The 13,334-nt window shown below is 48.2% G+C and overlaps 1 protein-coding gene across 14 annotated transcripts in view; it reads left to right on the forward strand.

Moving 5' to 3' along the window:
* The window catches only part of LCMT1 (leucine carboxyl methyltransferase 1), an 80,030-nt gene that overhangs the window by 26,148 nt on the left and 40,548 nt on the right, over nucleotides 1–13,334 (forward strand). For all 14 annotated transcript variants that reach the window (XR_013410855.1, XR_013410853.1, XR_003725283.2 and 11 more), the window contains 1 exon segment: nucleotides 4,602–4,678. Coding sequence is in view for 9 of the 14 variants with exons in the window: in NM_001260979.1 (NP_001247908.1) it covers nucleotides 4,602–4,678 (77 nt within the window). In the remaining 5 variants the exon portion in view is untranslated.

Here is a 13,334-nt window from a genome sequence, read left to right on the forward strand (position 1 = left end):
ACTGCAGTGAGCCGAGATTGCGCCACTGGACTCCAACCTGGGCATCCAAGCGAGACCCTGTCTCAAAAAAAAAAAAAAAAAAAAAAAGGAATAATGGGTGAGTGAAACACTTGAAGGGGTCTCTATTTCTTGGTGTCTCCGGAATTCTGTTTCCATAGAACCAAAGGATTCGTACAACCTATTTCTCTCCATCTCCCTGTGGAGGGAAGCAGGGTCAATTTTGGCAGTCTGTGAGGTGGTCAGCCATGTTGAGTCCTCTTTGGGTGCCCCATTCCTCCTGCCCTGTGGCAGCTGTTCCCAGTCTCGGTGTCTTCCATTCCAGTCAGTTGCATGCAGGCTATTTGGGGTGAAATGTCAAAAGGGCCATCAAGAATCACAGAATAAGAAGTTGAAGCATCACTTGTCACACACAGTCATTTTGCCCCCTTCTCAAGAAACAGGATCTTTTTTTTTTTTTTTTTTATAAGTTCTGGGGTACATGTGCAGAACGTGCATGTTTGTTACATAGGTACGCACATGCCATGGTGGTTTGCTGCATCCGTCAACCCGTCAGAGTCTCACTCTGTTTCCGAGGCTGGAGTGCAGTGGTGTGATCTCCGCTCACTGCAACCTCTGCCTCCAAGGTTCAAGCGATTCTCCTGCCTCAGCCTCCCGTATAACTGGGGTTACAGATGCGCACCACCGTGCCTGGCTATTTTGTAGAGATGGGGTTTTACCCTGTTGGCCAGACTGGTCTTGAACTCCTGGCCTCAAGTGATCCACCAGCCTCAGCCTCCTAAAGTGCTGGGATTACAGAATTGAGTCACCACATTGGCAGGTTGTCTTTTTTAAGAGGTCTGGGTGTGCCTTTTGTAAGCTGTCTCTGCTCTGACCTCTTATTCAGAGGTTTTACAAGGCTCGGGAGTGCTAATGCGTGGGAAAGCTCTTTAAAAAGGAAGAAGTCCGTAAGAGCTGCGGGGCAGTATACTATCTTTCGTTCATATGCTTTTTTTTTTTTTTTAGCACCAAGAAAATGTTGTTCTTGTTGTCTTCTGGAATTTTAGGTGATCCTTAACTTCCCATACCCTGTGAGCAAAAGTTCTTAAAAGGTGTTGTAGAAATTGAAATTCCTAGGGAAAGTTATTTCCATTTCTCCTCTATCCATATCCCTCAATATCCCTCAAGTAGCTTTTTTTTTTTTTTTTTTTTTTTTTTTGAGAGATAGAGTTTTGCTCTTGTTGCCCAGGCTGGAGTGTAATGATCTCAGCTCACTGCAACCTCTGCCTCCCGGGTTCAAGCAATTCTCCTGCCTCAGCCTCCCAAGTAGCTAGGATTACAGGCACCCACCACCACGCCCAGCTAATATTTTGTATTTTTAGTAGAAATGGGGTTTCACTCTGTTGGCCAGGCTGGTTCGAACTCCTGACCTCAGGTGATCCACCCGTCTCGGCCTCCCAAAGTGCTGGGATTACGGGCGTGAGCCACCGCACCTGGCCCCCCTCAAGTATCTTGAAAAGCTTCTGCATAACCCTACTCAGCAGGCATGGACTGTACCTGTAAGTGTGATCAGCTCAGATTCAGGAGCCCAGGTGTCCTGGGATGGCTTTTGTGACAGGATCTGGCTCTGTATCCCAGGCTGGAGTGCAGTGATGCAATCTCAGCTCACTGCAGCCGCCTCCTCCCAGCCTCAAGCGATCTTCCTAACTCAGCCTTCCGAGTAGCTGGGGACTACAGGTGCAAGCCACCATGCCTGGCTAATTCGTATTTTTGGTAGAGATAGGGTATTGCTATGTTGCCCAGGCTGGTCTCGAACTCCTGGGCTCAAGCAGTCCTCCTGCCTCGGCCTCCCAAAGTGCTGGGATTACAGGTGTGAGCCACTGTACTTGTCCCTCCTTTTTTGTTTTAAAAAGATAAAGCCAGCTGGGCGCGGTGGCTCACGCCTGTAATCCCAGCACTTTGGGAGGCCGAGGTGGGTAGATCATGCGGTCAGGAGATTGAGACCATCCTGGCTAACATGGTGAAACCCTGTCTCTGCTAAAAATACAAAAAAATTAGCTGGGCATGGTGGTGGGCGCCTGTAGTACCAGCTACTCGGGAGGCTGAGGCAGGAGAATGGTGTGAACCTGGGAGGCAGCACTTGCAGTGAGCCGAGATCGCACCACTGCACTCCAGCCTGGGCGACAGAGCAAGACTCTGTCTCAAAAAAAAAAAATAAATAAATAAAAAAGATAAAGCCCAGGTTGGGTCCTCTGGGATTCCAGCAGAGGACTGGTGTGTATGTGGGAGGGTGCTGTATCTTTCAGCCCTGATGTTTGCTTTTAAGGGTTACTTATCTACTAGGATATGGTTACAGGTGATTTCTGCCCCCATCATGCTGTCCACAGGAGGTCTGCTATCCCCCACTCATCCCCTGGGATTCATCTATCCTTCCATACTTGTGCTTCATCTCCTGTTACTGTCTCCATGAATGGTTCTCTTACCTGCCCGGTTGCTCCAGTCAGAAACAAGGTGTCACCCTACCTTTCCTTTTCCTCCATCCCGTCCTCTACCAGCGAAGCCATCACCAGGTTCTGGATGTCAGCAGTCATCCAGACTTTGTTTTAAAAAAGTAGTTCTGTATTTTTGGGATAAGTGGTGATGGGGAGAAGGGGAGAGGCTGGGCAGGTGGGCCAGGCTGTGGAGTACCTTGTTTCTTGCTGAGTTTTAGCAGTGTGCAGAGCTGCTGAAGGCCACCGGCAGCAGCTAGTGCAGTGCACAGCAGCATGCAGCTTTGAGACACCAGAGGCGGCGCTGGGACAGTCTGGGTTGGAGGTGATAGAGCTCAGGAGGAGTGGAGGGATTCCAGAGGCATCAGTAGGGCTGAGGTACTGGGTGGCTGAATGGCAAGGAGGGCACGGAGAGAACACTAGGATGATAGGATGATGTGTGCGTGACTGGGTAGGGAGAGTGTAGCTACCAAGCAAGCCAGGTGACCCAGGGCTGTGTGTGCGCGCACACGTGTGTGTGTGTGTGGTTGTGTGAGTATGTGTGTCTTTCATATTTGTTTGACTGCAGGCCACAAGAAGAAATGTTATATCCCGAGCAAGGGCCCCCATCTCTGTACTTGCGTCTGTAATAATAAAGGCACACACAGTGTGGATTTGAATGCTAGAGACCTCATTTTAGGGTGCTGCTTTCCTTTGATCCCCGCCCCACTTTCCTTCTTGCCCTGGGACCTTCTTCCCAGCACGTTGTGCAGTATTGAAAACACAATATACCTTCCCTTACTGTTATAGCTCATAGGCTCTTTGGATCCCCGTGTGATAATTTTACTAAGGTTGGGCCCTTTCCTGGGAGCCCCACATGTATTGCTTCATTAATCCTCACAACCCCATGAAGTGTTAGCATTTTCTTCACTTTTCTTTTTTTTTAATCTTTGAGACGGAGTCTCGCTCTGTCGCCCAGGCTGGAGTGCAGTAGCACAATCTCAGCTCACTGCAACCTCCACCTCCCGGGTTCAAGCGATTCTCCTGCCTCAGCCTCCCGAGTAGCTACTTTTTGTATTTTTAGTAGAGATGGGGTTTCACCCCCGTCATGTTGGCCAGGATGGTCTCGATTTCTTGACGTTGTGATCCGCTTGCCTCAGCCTCCCAAAGTGCTGGGATTACAGGCGTGAGCCACAGTGCCCAGCTTCTTCACTTTTCAAACAAGTAAATCCTGGCCCAGTGAGTTTACTGACTTTCCCAAGACCTTACAGCATATAAGTGGTGGAGCTGGTGTTTGAGCCCCTCCAGCTCCAAGAGTACATGTTGTTTAATCTACCATCCTCCACTATCACAGAGAAAAATGTATCAGAGGCTGGGCACCTGTAATCCCAGCTACTCTGGAGGCTGAGGCAGGAGAATCACTTGAACCCGGGAGGTGGAGGTTGCAGTGAGCTGAGACTGTGTCATTGCACTCCAGCCTGGGTGACAGAGTGAGACTCTATCTCAAAAAAAGAAAAAAATATGTATCAGAAAATAATACCTTTAATATATGTGATGCTTTTGATACTAGCTGTTTTAACCTATTTCATCCAAAAATTAATGCTCGTCAAAATCTACTACATTGATTCCCTGACCCTCCTAATAGAGCTCAAGCTGACTTTTTTGTTGTTGTTACATCGTTTAAACTTTTTAATTTTTTTGTATGGGCAGGGTCTCACTGTGTTGCCCAGGCTGGCCTCAAACTCCTGGCCTCAAGCGATCCTCCTGCCTCAGCCTTCTGAAGTGTTGAGATTACAGTCGTGAGCCACTGCACCTGGCCTCAAGCTGCCTTTTGAAAATATGGAGTGTATTCTACTTCCAAAGCGCCTCTGAGCTCTCCCCACCATCCCAGCTGCCACCTCCTAGCTCAGGCTCATTCCTGGACCTTACCTTCTTATCTGGCTAACTCCTCCGGCATCCTGACTTTTACCTTCATCTGTGCTTGCTTCCCTCAAATCGATTCATGAGTAATTTGAAAAACATGTCTGCCCATATCAGTCCCCTGATTTAAAATCCTTAAACACTGTATTGCTCTTAGGTGCCTAGTGCTTGATATATGGAAGATGATCAGCACATGTAAGAGTAAAGAAATAAAAAGTATTGTGTGTTTTTCCCCAGGATGAAGATCTTCTCCCAAGTAAATATTTTGAGGTTGACTTTCCAATGATCGTCACAAGAAAGCTGCACAGTATCAAGTAAGTGTGGTGTGGCCAGAAGAACAAGAGCCAGCTAGAATTCAGATCTAGCTCTCTAGAGGTGGCAGATCTGAATGCCAGAGACTTTAGGGTGTTGCCTTCCGTTCACTGCCTCCCACCAACTTTCCCTTGCCCTGGCTCTCATTCCAGCATGTTGTACAGTCTGCAAAATGCAATATACATTTTCTTATTACAGATCACAGGCTCTATGGTTCCCCATGTAATTAAAATTAACACGAGGCCAACCAGATTTCCCAGACAAGGATTTTGTTTTTGGGGCTTGTACTCAAGCACTAGGGAGACAGTGGAGGCTCAAGGACTGTGTTGTTGGCTCCCTGAAGAGGCTTGCAGGGATATTTTTATTAGCGAAGCGTGGGAATTGACATCACGAGTAAGGTGTGCAGGCTGGGCCGGGCAAAGCACGTGACGGGTAGGGGATGCGGGTCACTGTATCTGGTTGCGTTGGTTATCTTGATTAATGGGCCACTTGGTGGTCTGGCTGGCGGGATGAAGACTGTCAATCAGTTGTTCAGTGTTCCTTCCTGAGGTGGGACACTCCATAACCTTGGTTTCATATTTAGATTTCCTAAGGCCAGTTCCTGGAACTTTAAGTCGAAGGCATGGTTAAATATTATGAAGAAGCAACCCCATTCCATTTCTGTTCTATCTTTAGTTCCCTTGAGAGATTTCACCCTCTATTCTTAAGGAGAAAGGGCTGAAGATCTCATCTTCTGAAGCTACTTCCTGCTGAACAGGGATGTCGTCCTTGCCTCACTTCGAGGGGTGGGGAAATCTCTCACTGACTGTCCTAAAGACCTGTAGGGACCGGGGTGCTCCTGGGATGGTATGGGTTAGAATCCTTGGGCCATCATTAGCTTGACTTGGAGCGACTGAAACCTGAAAGACACAAACTTTACCAAAAGGTTAAAAACACAATACCCCAAAAGTAATAGCAATTAAATGACCACTTAGGGTCTGAAGAAAGGTAAAAACCATGTCATACTTTGTAGGTATGCACTGATGGAGTCCCAGATGATTTGAACAGTAGAGTTATTGAGATTATGTAGCCAGGTAGCCTCTTGGTAAATCTTTTATTTTCTTTTGGAGACAGGGTCTCACTCTGTCATCCAGATAGGAGTGCAGTGGTGCCATCATGGCTCACTGCAGCCTCAACCTTATGGGCTCAGGTGATCCTCCCACCTCAGCCTCCGGAGTAGCTGGGAATAAAGGCACATGCCACCAAGACTACCTAATTTTTCTTTCTTTTTTTGTAAGTTTGTAGAGATGGGGTTTTGCCATGTTGCCCAGGCTGGTCTCAAACTCCTAGGCTCAAACGATCCACCCACCTTGGCCTCCCAAAGTGCTGGGATTACAGGCATGAGCCATTGTGCCTGGTCTTGGTAAATCTTTTGAACTTGCAGTTTAACCAATTCTGAACTGTTAATGTAAGAACAACAGATGTGGTTTATTACTGCGCATACCCGCCCTTGTTCAGCAAGAAGATAATCCAGGGCAAATCTGTTGTCTAAGGCAGCATTGGCTAGGGAGTGCAGGGAGGCTTGACGTCCTTTTATGGCTCTGCCTCTACTAGTTGCCAGTGTTTCAAGGGTTTGAAAGTTTCTCAAAGCCGCCTCACAGTGTGCAAAGCCATCCCAAGGGGCTGCTAAGGGGCAGAGCCACCCCAAGGGGCTATTCCAACTCCCGCCAAAATTAGCCCTATTGCCCTTTTAGGTTTCACATGTGTGATATTATGAACTGTTACTCCACTGGGACTTAAAGTACCTAACGTGCATTCCTCATTGTGTTGTACATTATGCACACAAGGGCACGCTAGTGCAAGTAACGGAGAGGTAAAATTGGCTGAGGGGTAGCTGTTGGTCAGATGGCAGTCTGGGTGTCCACAAAGGAACAGAATACCCCATGGGTGCACAAACTTACACAAGGCGAGAGGAGTTCAGGTGAGCAGCTAAGCTTTGGAGAGAGGTGTGACTGTTTTGGCGTGGGGGAAAAGATAGCCTTCCTGAACCCAAGTTTGATTAGGGTTTTTCTTTACTGCTAAGAGAAAACCCGGTGGGATTCCAAAGTAGGCGGTCCAGCTTCTCTTTTTTCCACCCTTTTTGGTGACCAAAGCATTTAGCAGCCCAATGAGGTTTATACATTCAAAGGAAAGGGAGATACTTAGGTCCACAATAAGAGGTACAGAGGTTATTTTAGGTTTCCATACCTCCTTTGTGAAGTTGGTAGTTGAGCTTTTAGGGAATGGAAGAGGCAGCCCCTCTGAGCCTGGGGATGATGGTAGCACACCCAGCAGTTGGACAAATTATGACCTGAAGCTATAATGCTGGAAAGGTTGTCAAGAGAGATCATTTCCCATTTCAATGGATCCAGCCTACCCTGTGCCCCGATGGGGAGGAGTAGGAACAAAGTAAGGAGTAGCATCTTTATACCCAGCAGGGACAAACGAAGTCTTTACCTGAGGGAGGAGGCTGAGCAAAGCAACAGAATAATAGTGAAACAATTAGTAATATGAGGAAAAGTATTGGACTCAAGATCTCTAACCACATTACTTCTCCGATGATGAATTGGCTCTCCTGAATTTGAGGTCTTCCACAGGTTTTCAGGAGGAAGATGGGCCTTCTGGGCGAGTCTGGAAACATTTAGGAGAAAGCATTTCTGATTGGGAGAGGTGTACCCAGCTAGTGATTCCTTGTGACTTGGCTGTGGTTGGAGTGGTCAGGGTCACCCAGTAAGGGCCCTGCCATTTAGGCAAGGGGTGGTTCTCCGGGGAGCCTGCCCTTCCAGTCTTTAGAAGGACTTGGTTCCCTGGATTAGCTTGTAAAGGGGTTTTCCCATCCTTAGTGGGGACTGGTAGGATTTTGTTTCTGTACTCTGAAATCGCTTTTTGAATCTGTCCTAAATTGATACTGTAATTTTTTATGTAATTCTTCACGTAACAGGAGGTCAGTGGTGGGGAAAAGCCTCTGGTAGATCATCTCAGAAGAACTAAGTCTTAGTCTGCACACAGGGGCCCTGCGGACCCTAAGAAGACTGGGAGCATCTTAACCCAGGGCTCACGTGGCTCCTAACAGAGTTTGGCTGGAGTCGTCTCAAGTGTATGGTTCATCTTAACTTTCCCTGATGGTTGGGGTGCCAGTTCATTATCCTATCAAAGACTGAATGCTATCATTCAGTCTTTGCATTCTCAAGAGGCTTATCTCACAAGCCAGGCCTGCTGGAGTGTGTTCTTTGGGCCCTGTGCATTGATGCTGTGAGTCCTCATCATCTGTGGTTGGGAGTGAGGTTGCCATGTTCAAAGTCTGACATACCCTCAAAGTAATATCCAGGGTGTCTAATAAGAGAGCTTGGTGTCCCTTGACTTCTAACCCAGTCTGAACCTGGTGGGGAGATAGCTTCTGTATATTGTCCCCGTGTCAGCCTAGATGCTTCACTAAACAGCAGGGCAGTGGCTGCCACTGCCCTCCAGCAGCCAGTCCAGTTCTGTGCAACTGGATTTATCTGTTTTGAAAAATGAGCCACTGACTTCTGAACAGGTCCTAACCTTTTAGTTAAGACTCCCAAAGCTGTTCCTAGTGTCTCACAAACATATAAGGTAAGTGGTTTTTCTCAGTTGGGGTGTCCAAGGGCGAGGGCTTGACCCAGCTCAGTTTTTAGGGATTCAAAAGATTGTTGACATTTCTTCTCCCAGTCCAAGGGCTCTCTTTCTTCCCCTTTTAGAGTCTCACGTGGGGCTTTAGCTGTCAGGCCATAATTTAGAATCCAAATACAATAGAAGCCCACGATTCTCAAGAAACCCTGGGGCTGCCTTTTTGTTTGTGGGACCAGCAATGAAGTGATTGCTTTTTCCAGTCCACAACTAGTGTTTGGGCTCCTGGAGTCAGAATGAACCCCAGATATTAGAACTTCTGTAAATAAATATGGGCCTTGGATGAGGCTGACCTTGTATCACCGCTCAGCCAGGAAATTCAAGGTTTTAATGATATTAAAATCTGAATCCTGCCATGTCTGTCTGACAATGAACAAGTCATCCACATATTATAATAAAGTCCCATTCTGTAGGCTTAGCGCCCTGCATTCCCAGAAAGGTGAGGGCCTTCCCGGAAGCCCTGGGGAAGCACAGTCCATGTGTACTGTGTGGCTTTCTGGGTATCAGGGATTTCTCCATTCAATGCAAAAAGATACAGGGATTCTGGGTGGAGAGGGCTACACAAAAGAAAGCATCCTTGAAGTGTAGTAGAGTGAAAAACTGAGCATCTCCAGGTATCTGAGCACAGACAAGCTTGGGACCAATGTTGGGTGGATGGGAATGACTGCCTCATTACCCCACTTCAAGTCCTACACAAACTGATATTCTCCATTAGGCTTTTTAACAGGGAGGACTGAGGTGTTGCCTGGGGACTGGCACGGTTTAGCCCTTGCTGTAGGAATTTGTGGAGTAATGGCTGAACCCCGTTCAGTGCCACAGGTTTTAGGAGGTACGATTTCTTCCATGGGTAGCCCATCCCAGGCTTCAGATCTGTCTTTGCTGGGGAAGCTTTATTAGCCTGTCCTAGGACTGAAGTGTCCCATAGGGAAGGGGTGACGGGATCCTTGCTTTCTTTGGGTATGTTTTGGGTCTCAAGTTCCTTTCCATTTAAGAGTGCTAGCAGGTGGACTCCCTGTCCTGGCGCTGCCTCTACCTGCAGTCTGTCCTCTTCCAGGGAGGTGGTGGCTCCCATTTTGCTTAGTAAGTCTCTACCCAGCAATGGAGTAGGACATTCTGGGGAGCATACAGAAATGAGGAGAAATAAGCCTAGACATGGCCTCACAAGCAAGAGGGAAAGTAAATTTTCTTACCTTAGGACACCTGTCTATTCCCATTACCCTGCAATTGCAATTGGAGAGGGGGCAAATAGGCTGGGTCAGGACAGAGCAGGCGACTCTGCTGTCCACAAGGAACTCAGTTTTCCTACCTGCCACATCAAAGGTGACCTGAGGCTCCGTGGTGTGATGATGATGGAGTGTGCTGCAGTCGGAGCCAGGGTGCTGTCAGGCGGTGTCTATCAATCTCATCTGAAAGCTTGGTGAGGAGTAGGGACTGGCCAGGGTTGCCTGCCGGCTGTCCTGTTTTATGGAGGTCAGGGCAGCCTCTCTCCCAGTGACCCTCTGTCCTGCAGTATGTACATTGGCTCCATCCAGGGTTGGCTGTCTTCGATTGGTTGGTCTCCTGGGCCTCCTAGGGTCACCCTCAGGTGGTGGATGAATTAGGGCAGCCAGAAGCTGTGCTGTTTTGGTCAGTCTCCTCTTCTCATCTGCCATCTCTGTCCTGCCTGTTATTGAAGACCTTAAAAGCCTCCTCTGCCAAGGTCAACATCAGGGTCTGGGGTCTGGCCTCCAAATTTTCTGTAATTTCCTTCTAATGTCCGGAGCTGGCTGAAGGATAAAATGCACAGCACGTGATGCCTCCGCTCTGCTGCCTCCAGGTCTGCATGGGTGCATTTCTCAAGCGCTTCAGGGATTCTATTGAGAAAGACTACTGGGATCACCTCCTTTCTCTGGGTACTTTTCTTGACCCTGTCATAGTGTGCAGGTTTGACTATACATTTCCTTCTTCCTTCAGTCAGGCAGGGGACAGAGTGGCTTATTCTAGCTTTATCTAGGTTTTCTCCATAGTCTCACTCGCATGGAGACTGTGCCTGGGACCGCATCTCGCCCTACACGGATGACTGCATATTGGTGTTTAGTGACTACCTAGATATTGGCATATTCCTTAGCCTTTTCAAATATGTGTTGCTTTTCATCAACACTGCAAAGTGACCATAACATCCCGTCACATCAATGAAAAGGTGAAATTTAGTCTAACAAATTCATCTCTAAACTTACCAGGATCCTCTGAAGGTCTACCAAAGTGTTCTATACATAATCCTAGATCCACCACCAAAAAAGGAATGTGCACCCTTGTCCCTCCCCTGTTTCCATCCATTTCTCTGAAGGGAAAACAGCCCTGGGCCAGTGGGGAAGCAAAAGAGGGTGCCTGTTTGGAGTCCGATTAGAGCACTATTGCGGACAGCACAGGGGTCCCCTCCCCAGGAGGCCTGCTTAGGATAGGGAGGGAATTCCGGGAGCCTGAGGCTGTGGAGGTCCACTTCCTCAAGTTCCTTCAGGAGGAACCTGGAAATAGGGGCCACACACACCTGACAAGAATCCAGTAGCTTTGGGTCCTAGCATAACTTCATAAAAGCTTATATCTAGTTATCTCTCCCCATTTCTCTGTCCATTCACAGAATAGATCCGGCTGTAAGATAGTGTTAAAACTAGGAGATCCACTTCCACCCATGGCCATTTTTCTTGATCTAATGTGTACTAGGGCAGGTTGTATTACAGAGGAAAATCAGTTTCTTTTTTTTTTTTTTTAATTAAATTTATTTTTTTTAGACAGAGTCTCACTCCATTGCCCAGGCTGGAATGCTATGGTGCGACCACAACTCACTGCAGCCTCAACCTCCTGGGCTTAAGCGATCCTTGCCTTAGCCTTCCGAGTAGCTGGGACCACAGGCAGGCACCCCCACACCTGGCTCCTTTTTCCTGTTTTTTGTAGAGGTGGAGTTTTCCTGTGTTTCCCAGGCTGGAGTTTCTTTTTCTTTAAGCCATCGGATTTGGATTCCTTCCATTTAGAAATGATACATCCCAGACGTGAGTCTTGGAAGATGCCTGGGGCATTGCCCATGACTGTAGCCCCTGTGTCTGCTTGTCTTAGTAAAGGGCCAGGGGCAGGGTGCAAGCACAGGTGTCAGGCGACAAGAGAGTTGGCTCCCAGCCCCGCACAGCACAACAATACAGGTCACACGAGAGGGCAGGTGTGGCCAGTGAAGAGAACTTCTCCCCAAAACGGAGTGCTAGCTTGGATGGGTTCTTTTTATTCTTCAGCCTTACACGAGGTCCGGGTTCTGCTGACCAGTGTCCTGCATTTGGTAGTAACCGAATGACAGTCAATAAGATGTTGAATGAAACACACAAAAAGAAAAACAGATCAGGGCATGAGCTAGGCAAACTCCAGCCCCATGTGCCGTCCATTCTCCCCACACAAAGGCAGCACCCAGAGTCCTTAGGCTCGAACACTGAACAGACAGAGAAGAGCTCACAGGCTTCCGTCCCCCCAGGTGTGGCAGAGGGAGGGAAAGCACTGAAAGACTTGAAGTTGACAGAGGCCGAAGCCAGGGTGCCTGATAGTTCCTGCCAGCCACGTCAGTCCATCCTGCACGGGTGTCTATTCAGGTTGAGCCAATGAAGTTAAAAGTGAAGGAAAGAAAGCAGAAAGGAAGAAGGAAAAAGACAACAAATAGGGGACGCGAGGGAAGAGAAAGCGTTGTCTGGGGCGGGGGTGGCGAGGAGTCTCTCGGAGACCGGAGGAAAACTCACCAGTCGCGGTGGCAGTGCTGAATCAATGGGGCCTCACTCCGGCCCACTGGCTCATCAGCCTCCCCTGCGGGGCGGGTAGTTGTTCCTTGTGCTCCTGCCTGGCTCACCGGATAATCTGTTATGGCACCAAGCAGATTTCCCAGACAAGGCTTTTAGTTGGGGGCTTGTGCTTGAGCGCACAGGGGGACAGCAGAGGCTCGAGGGCTCAGCGACTGGCTCCCTGAGAGAGCCGGGAGAGACATTTTATTAGCGAAGCCTGGTAACTGACATCAGGAGAGGGCATGTAGGCTGGGCTGGGCAAAGCATGTGAGGGGTAGGGGATGTGGGTCAGTGTATCTAGTGGCTGATGGTTATCTTGGTTAATGGACCACCTGGTAGGCTGGACAGAGGCAACAAGGCTGTAATCCAGCTTGTTCAACCCCAGGCCTGCCGGTGGGTGACATACGGGCATGTGACATGCGGCCCAGGACTGCTTTGAATGCAGCCCAACACAATTACGTAACATTTCTTAAAACATTATGAGATTCTTTTGTGACTTATTTTTTTTAAAGCTCGTCAGCTATTGTTAGTGTTCGTGTATTTGTGGCCCAAGACAGTTCTTCCATTGTGGCCCAGGGAAGCCAAAAGATTGGACACCCCTGCTGTAAATCAGTTGTTCAGTGTTCCTTCCTGGAATGAGACACTCTGCCGCCTTGGTTTGACATTTAGATTTCCTAAGGCTAGTTCCTGGGATTCTTTAAATAGATCTGGTTAAACATGAAGAAGGAGCCGTATCCCATTCCTGTTCTTTTTCATTATGACTCTCCATCCATTAATGTAGTTTCCCGGAACATTTAAAAAGTGACCCCATATTTTCATAATCTGAATTTGTGTGTCTTTTGTTTACTACTTTATTCCAAGGGCATGTAGAAAGTTACCTGGCCTTGGCTGGGCACAGTGGCTCACTCCTGTAATCCCAGCACTTTGGAAGGCCAAGGCTGGTGGATTGCTTGAGCCCGGGAGTTCGAGACCAGCCCGGGCAACATGGCGAAACCTCGTCTCTACTAAATATACAAAAATTGGCCAGGCATGGTAGGTGCATCTGTAGTCTCAGTTACTTGGGAGGCTGAAATAGAAGGATCACTTGAGCCCAGGAGGTCGAGGCTGCAGTGAGTCATGATCACACCACTGCAGTCTAGCCTGGGTGACAGAGCAAGACTCTGTCTCAAAAAAAAAAAGTAAGTTACCTGTCCCAGAATAG

This window comes from Macaca mulatta, chromosome 20 (assembly GCF_049350105.2).
Source record: "Macaca mulatta isolate MMU2019108-1 chromosome 20, T2T-MMU8v2.0, whole genome shotgun sequence".
Lineage (NCBI taxonomy): Eukaryota > Metazoa > Chordata > Mammalia > Primates > Cercopithecidae > Macaca > Macaca mulatta.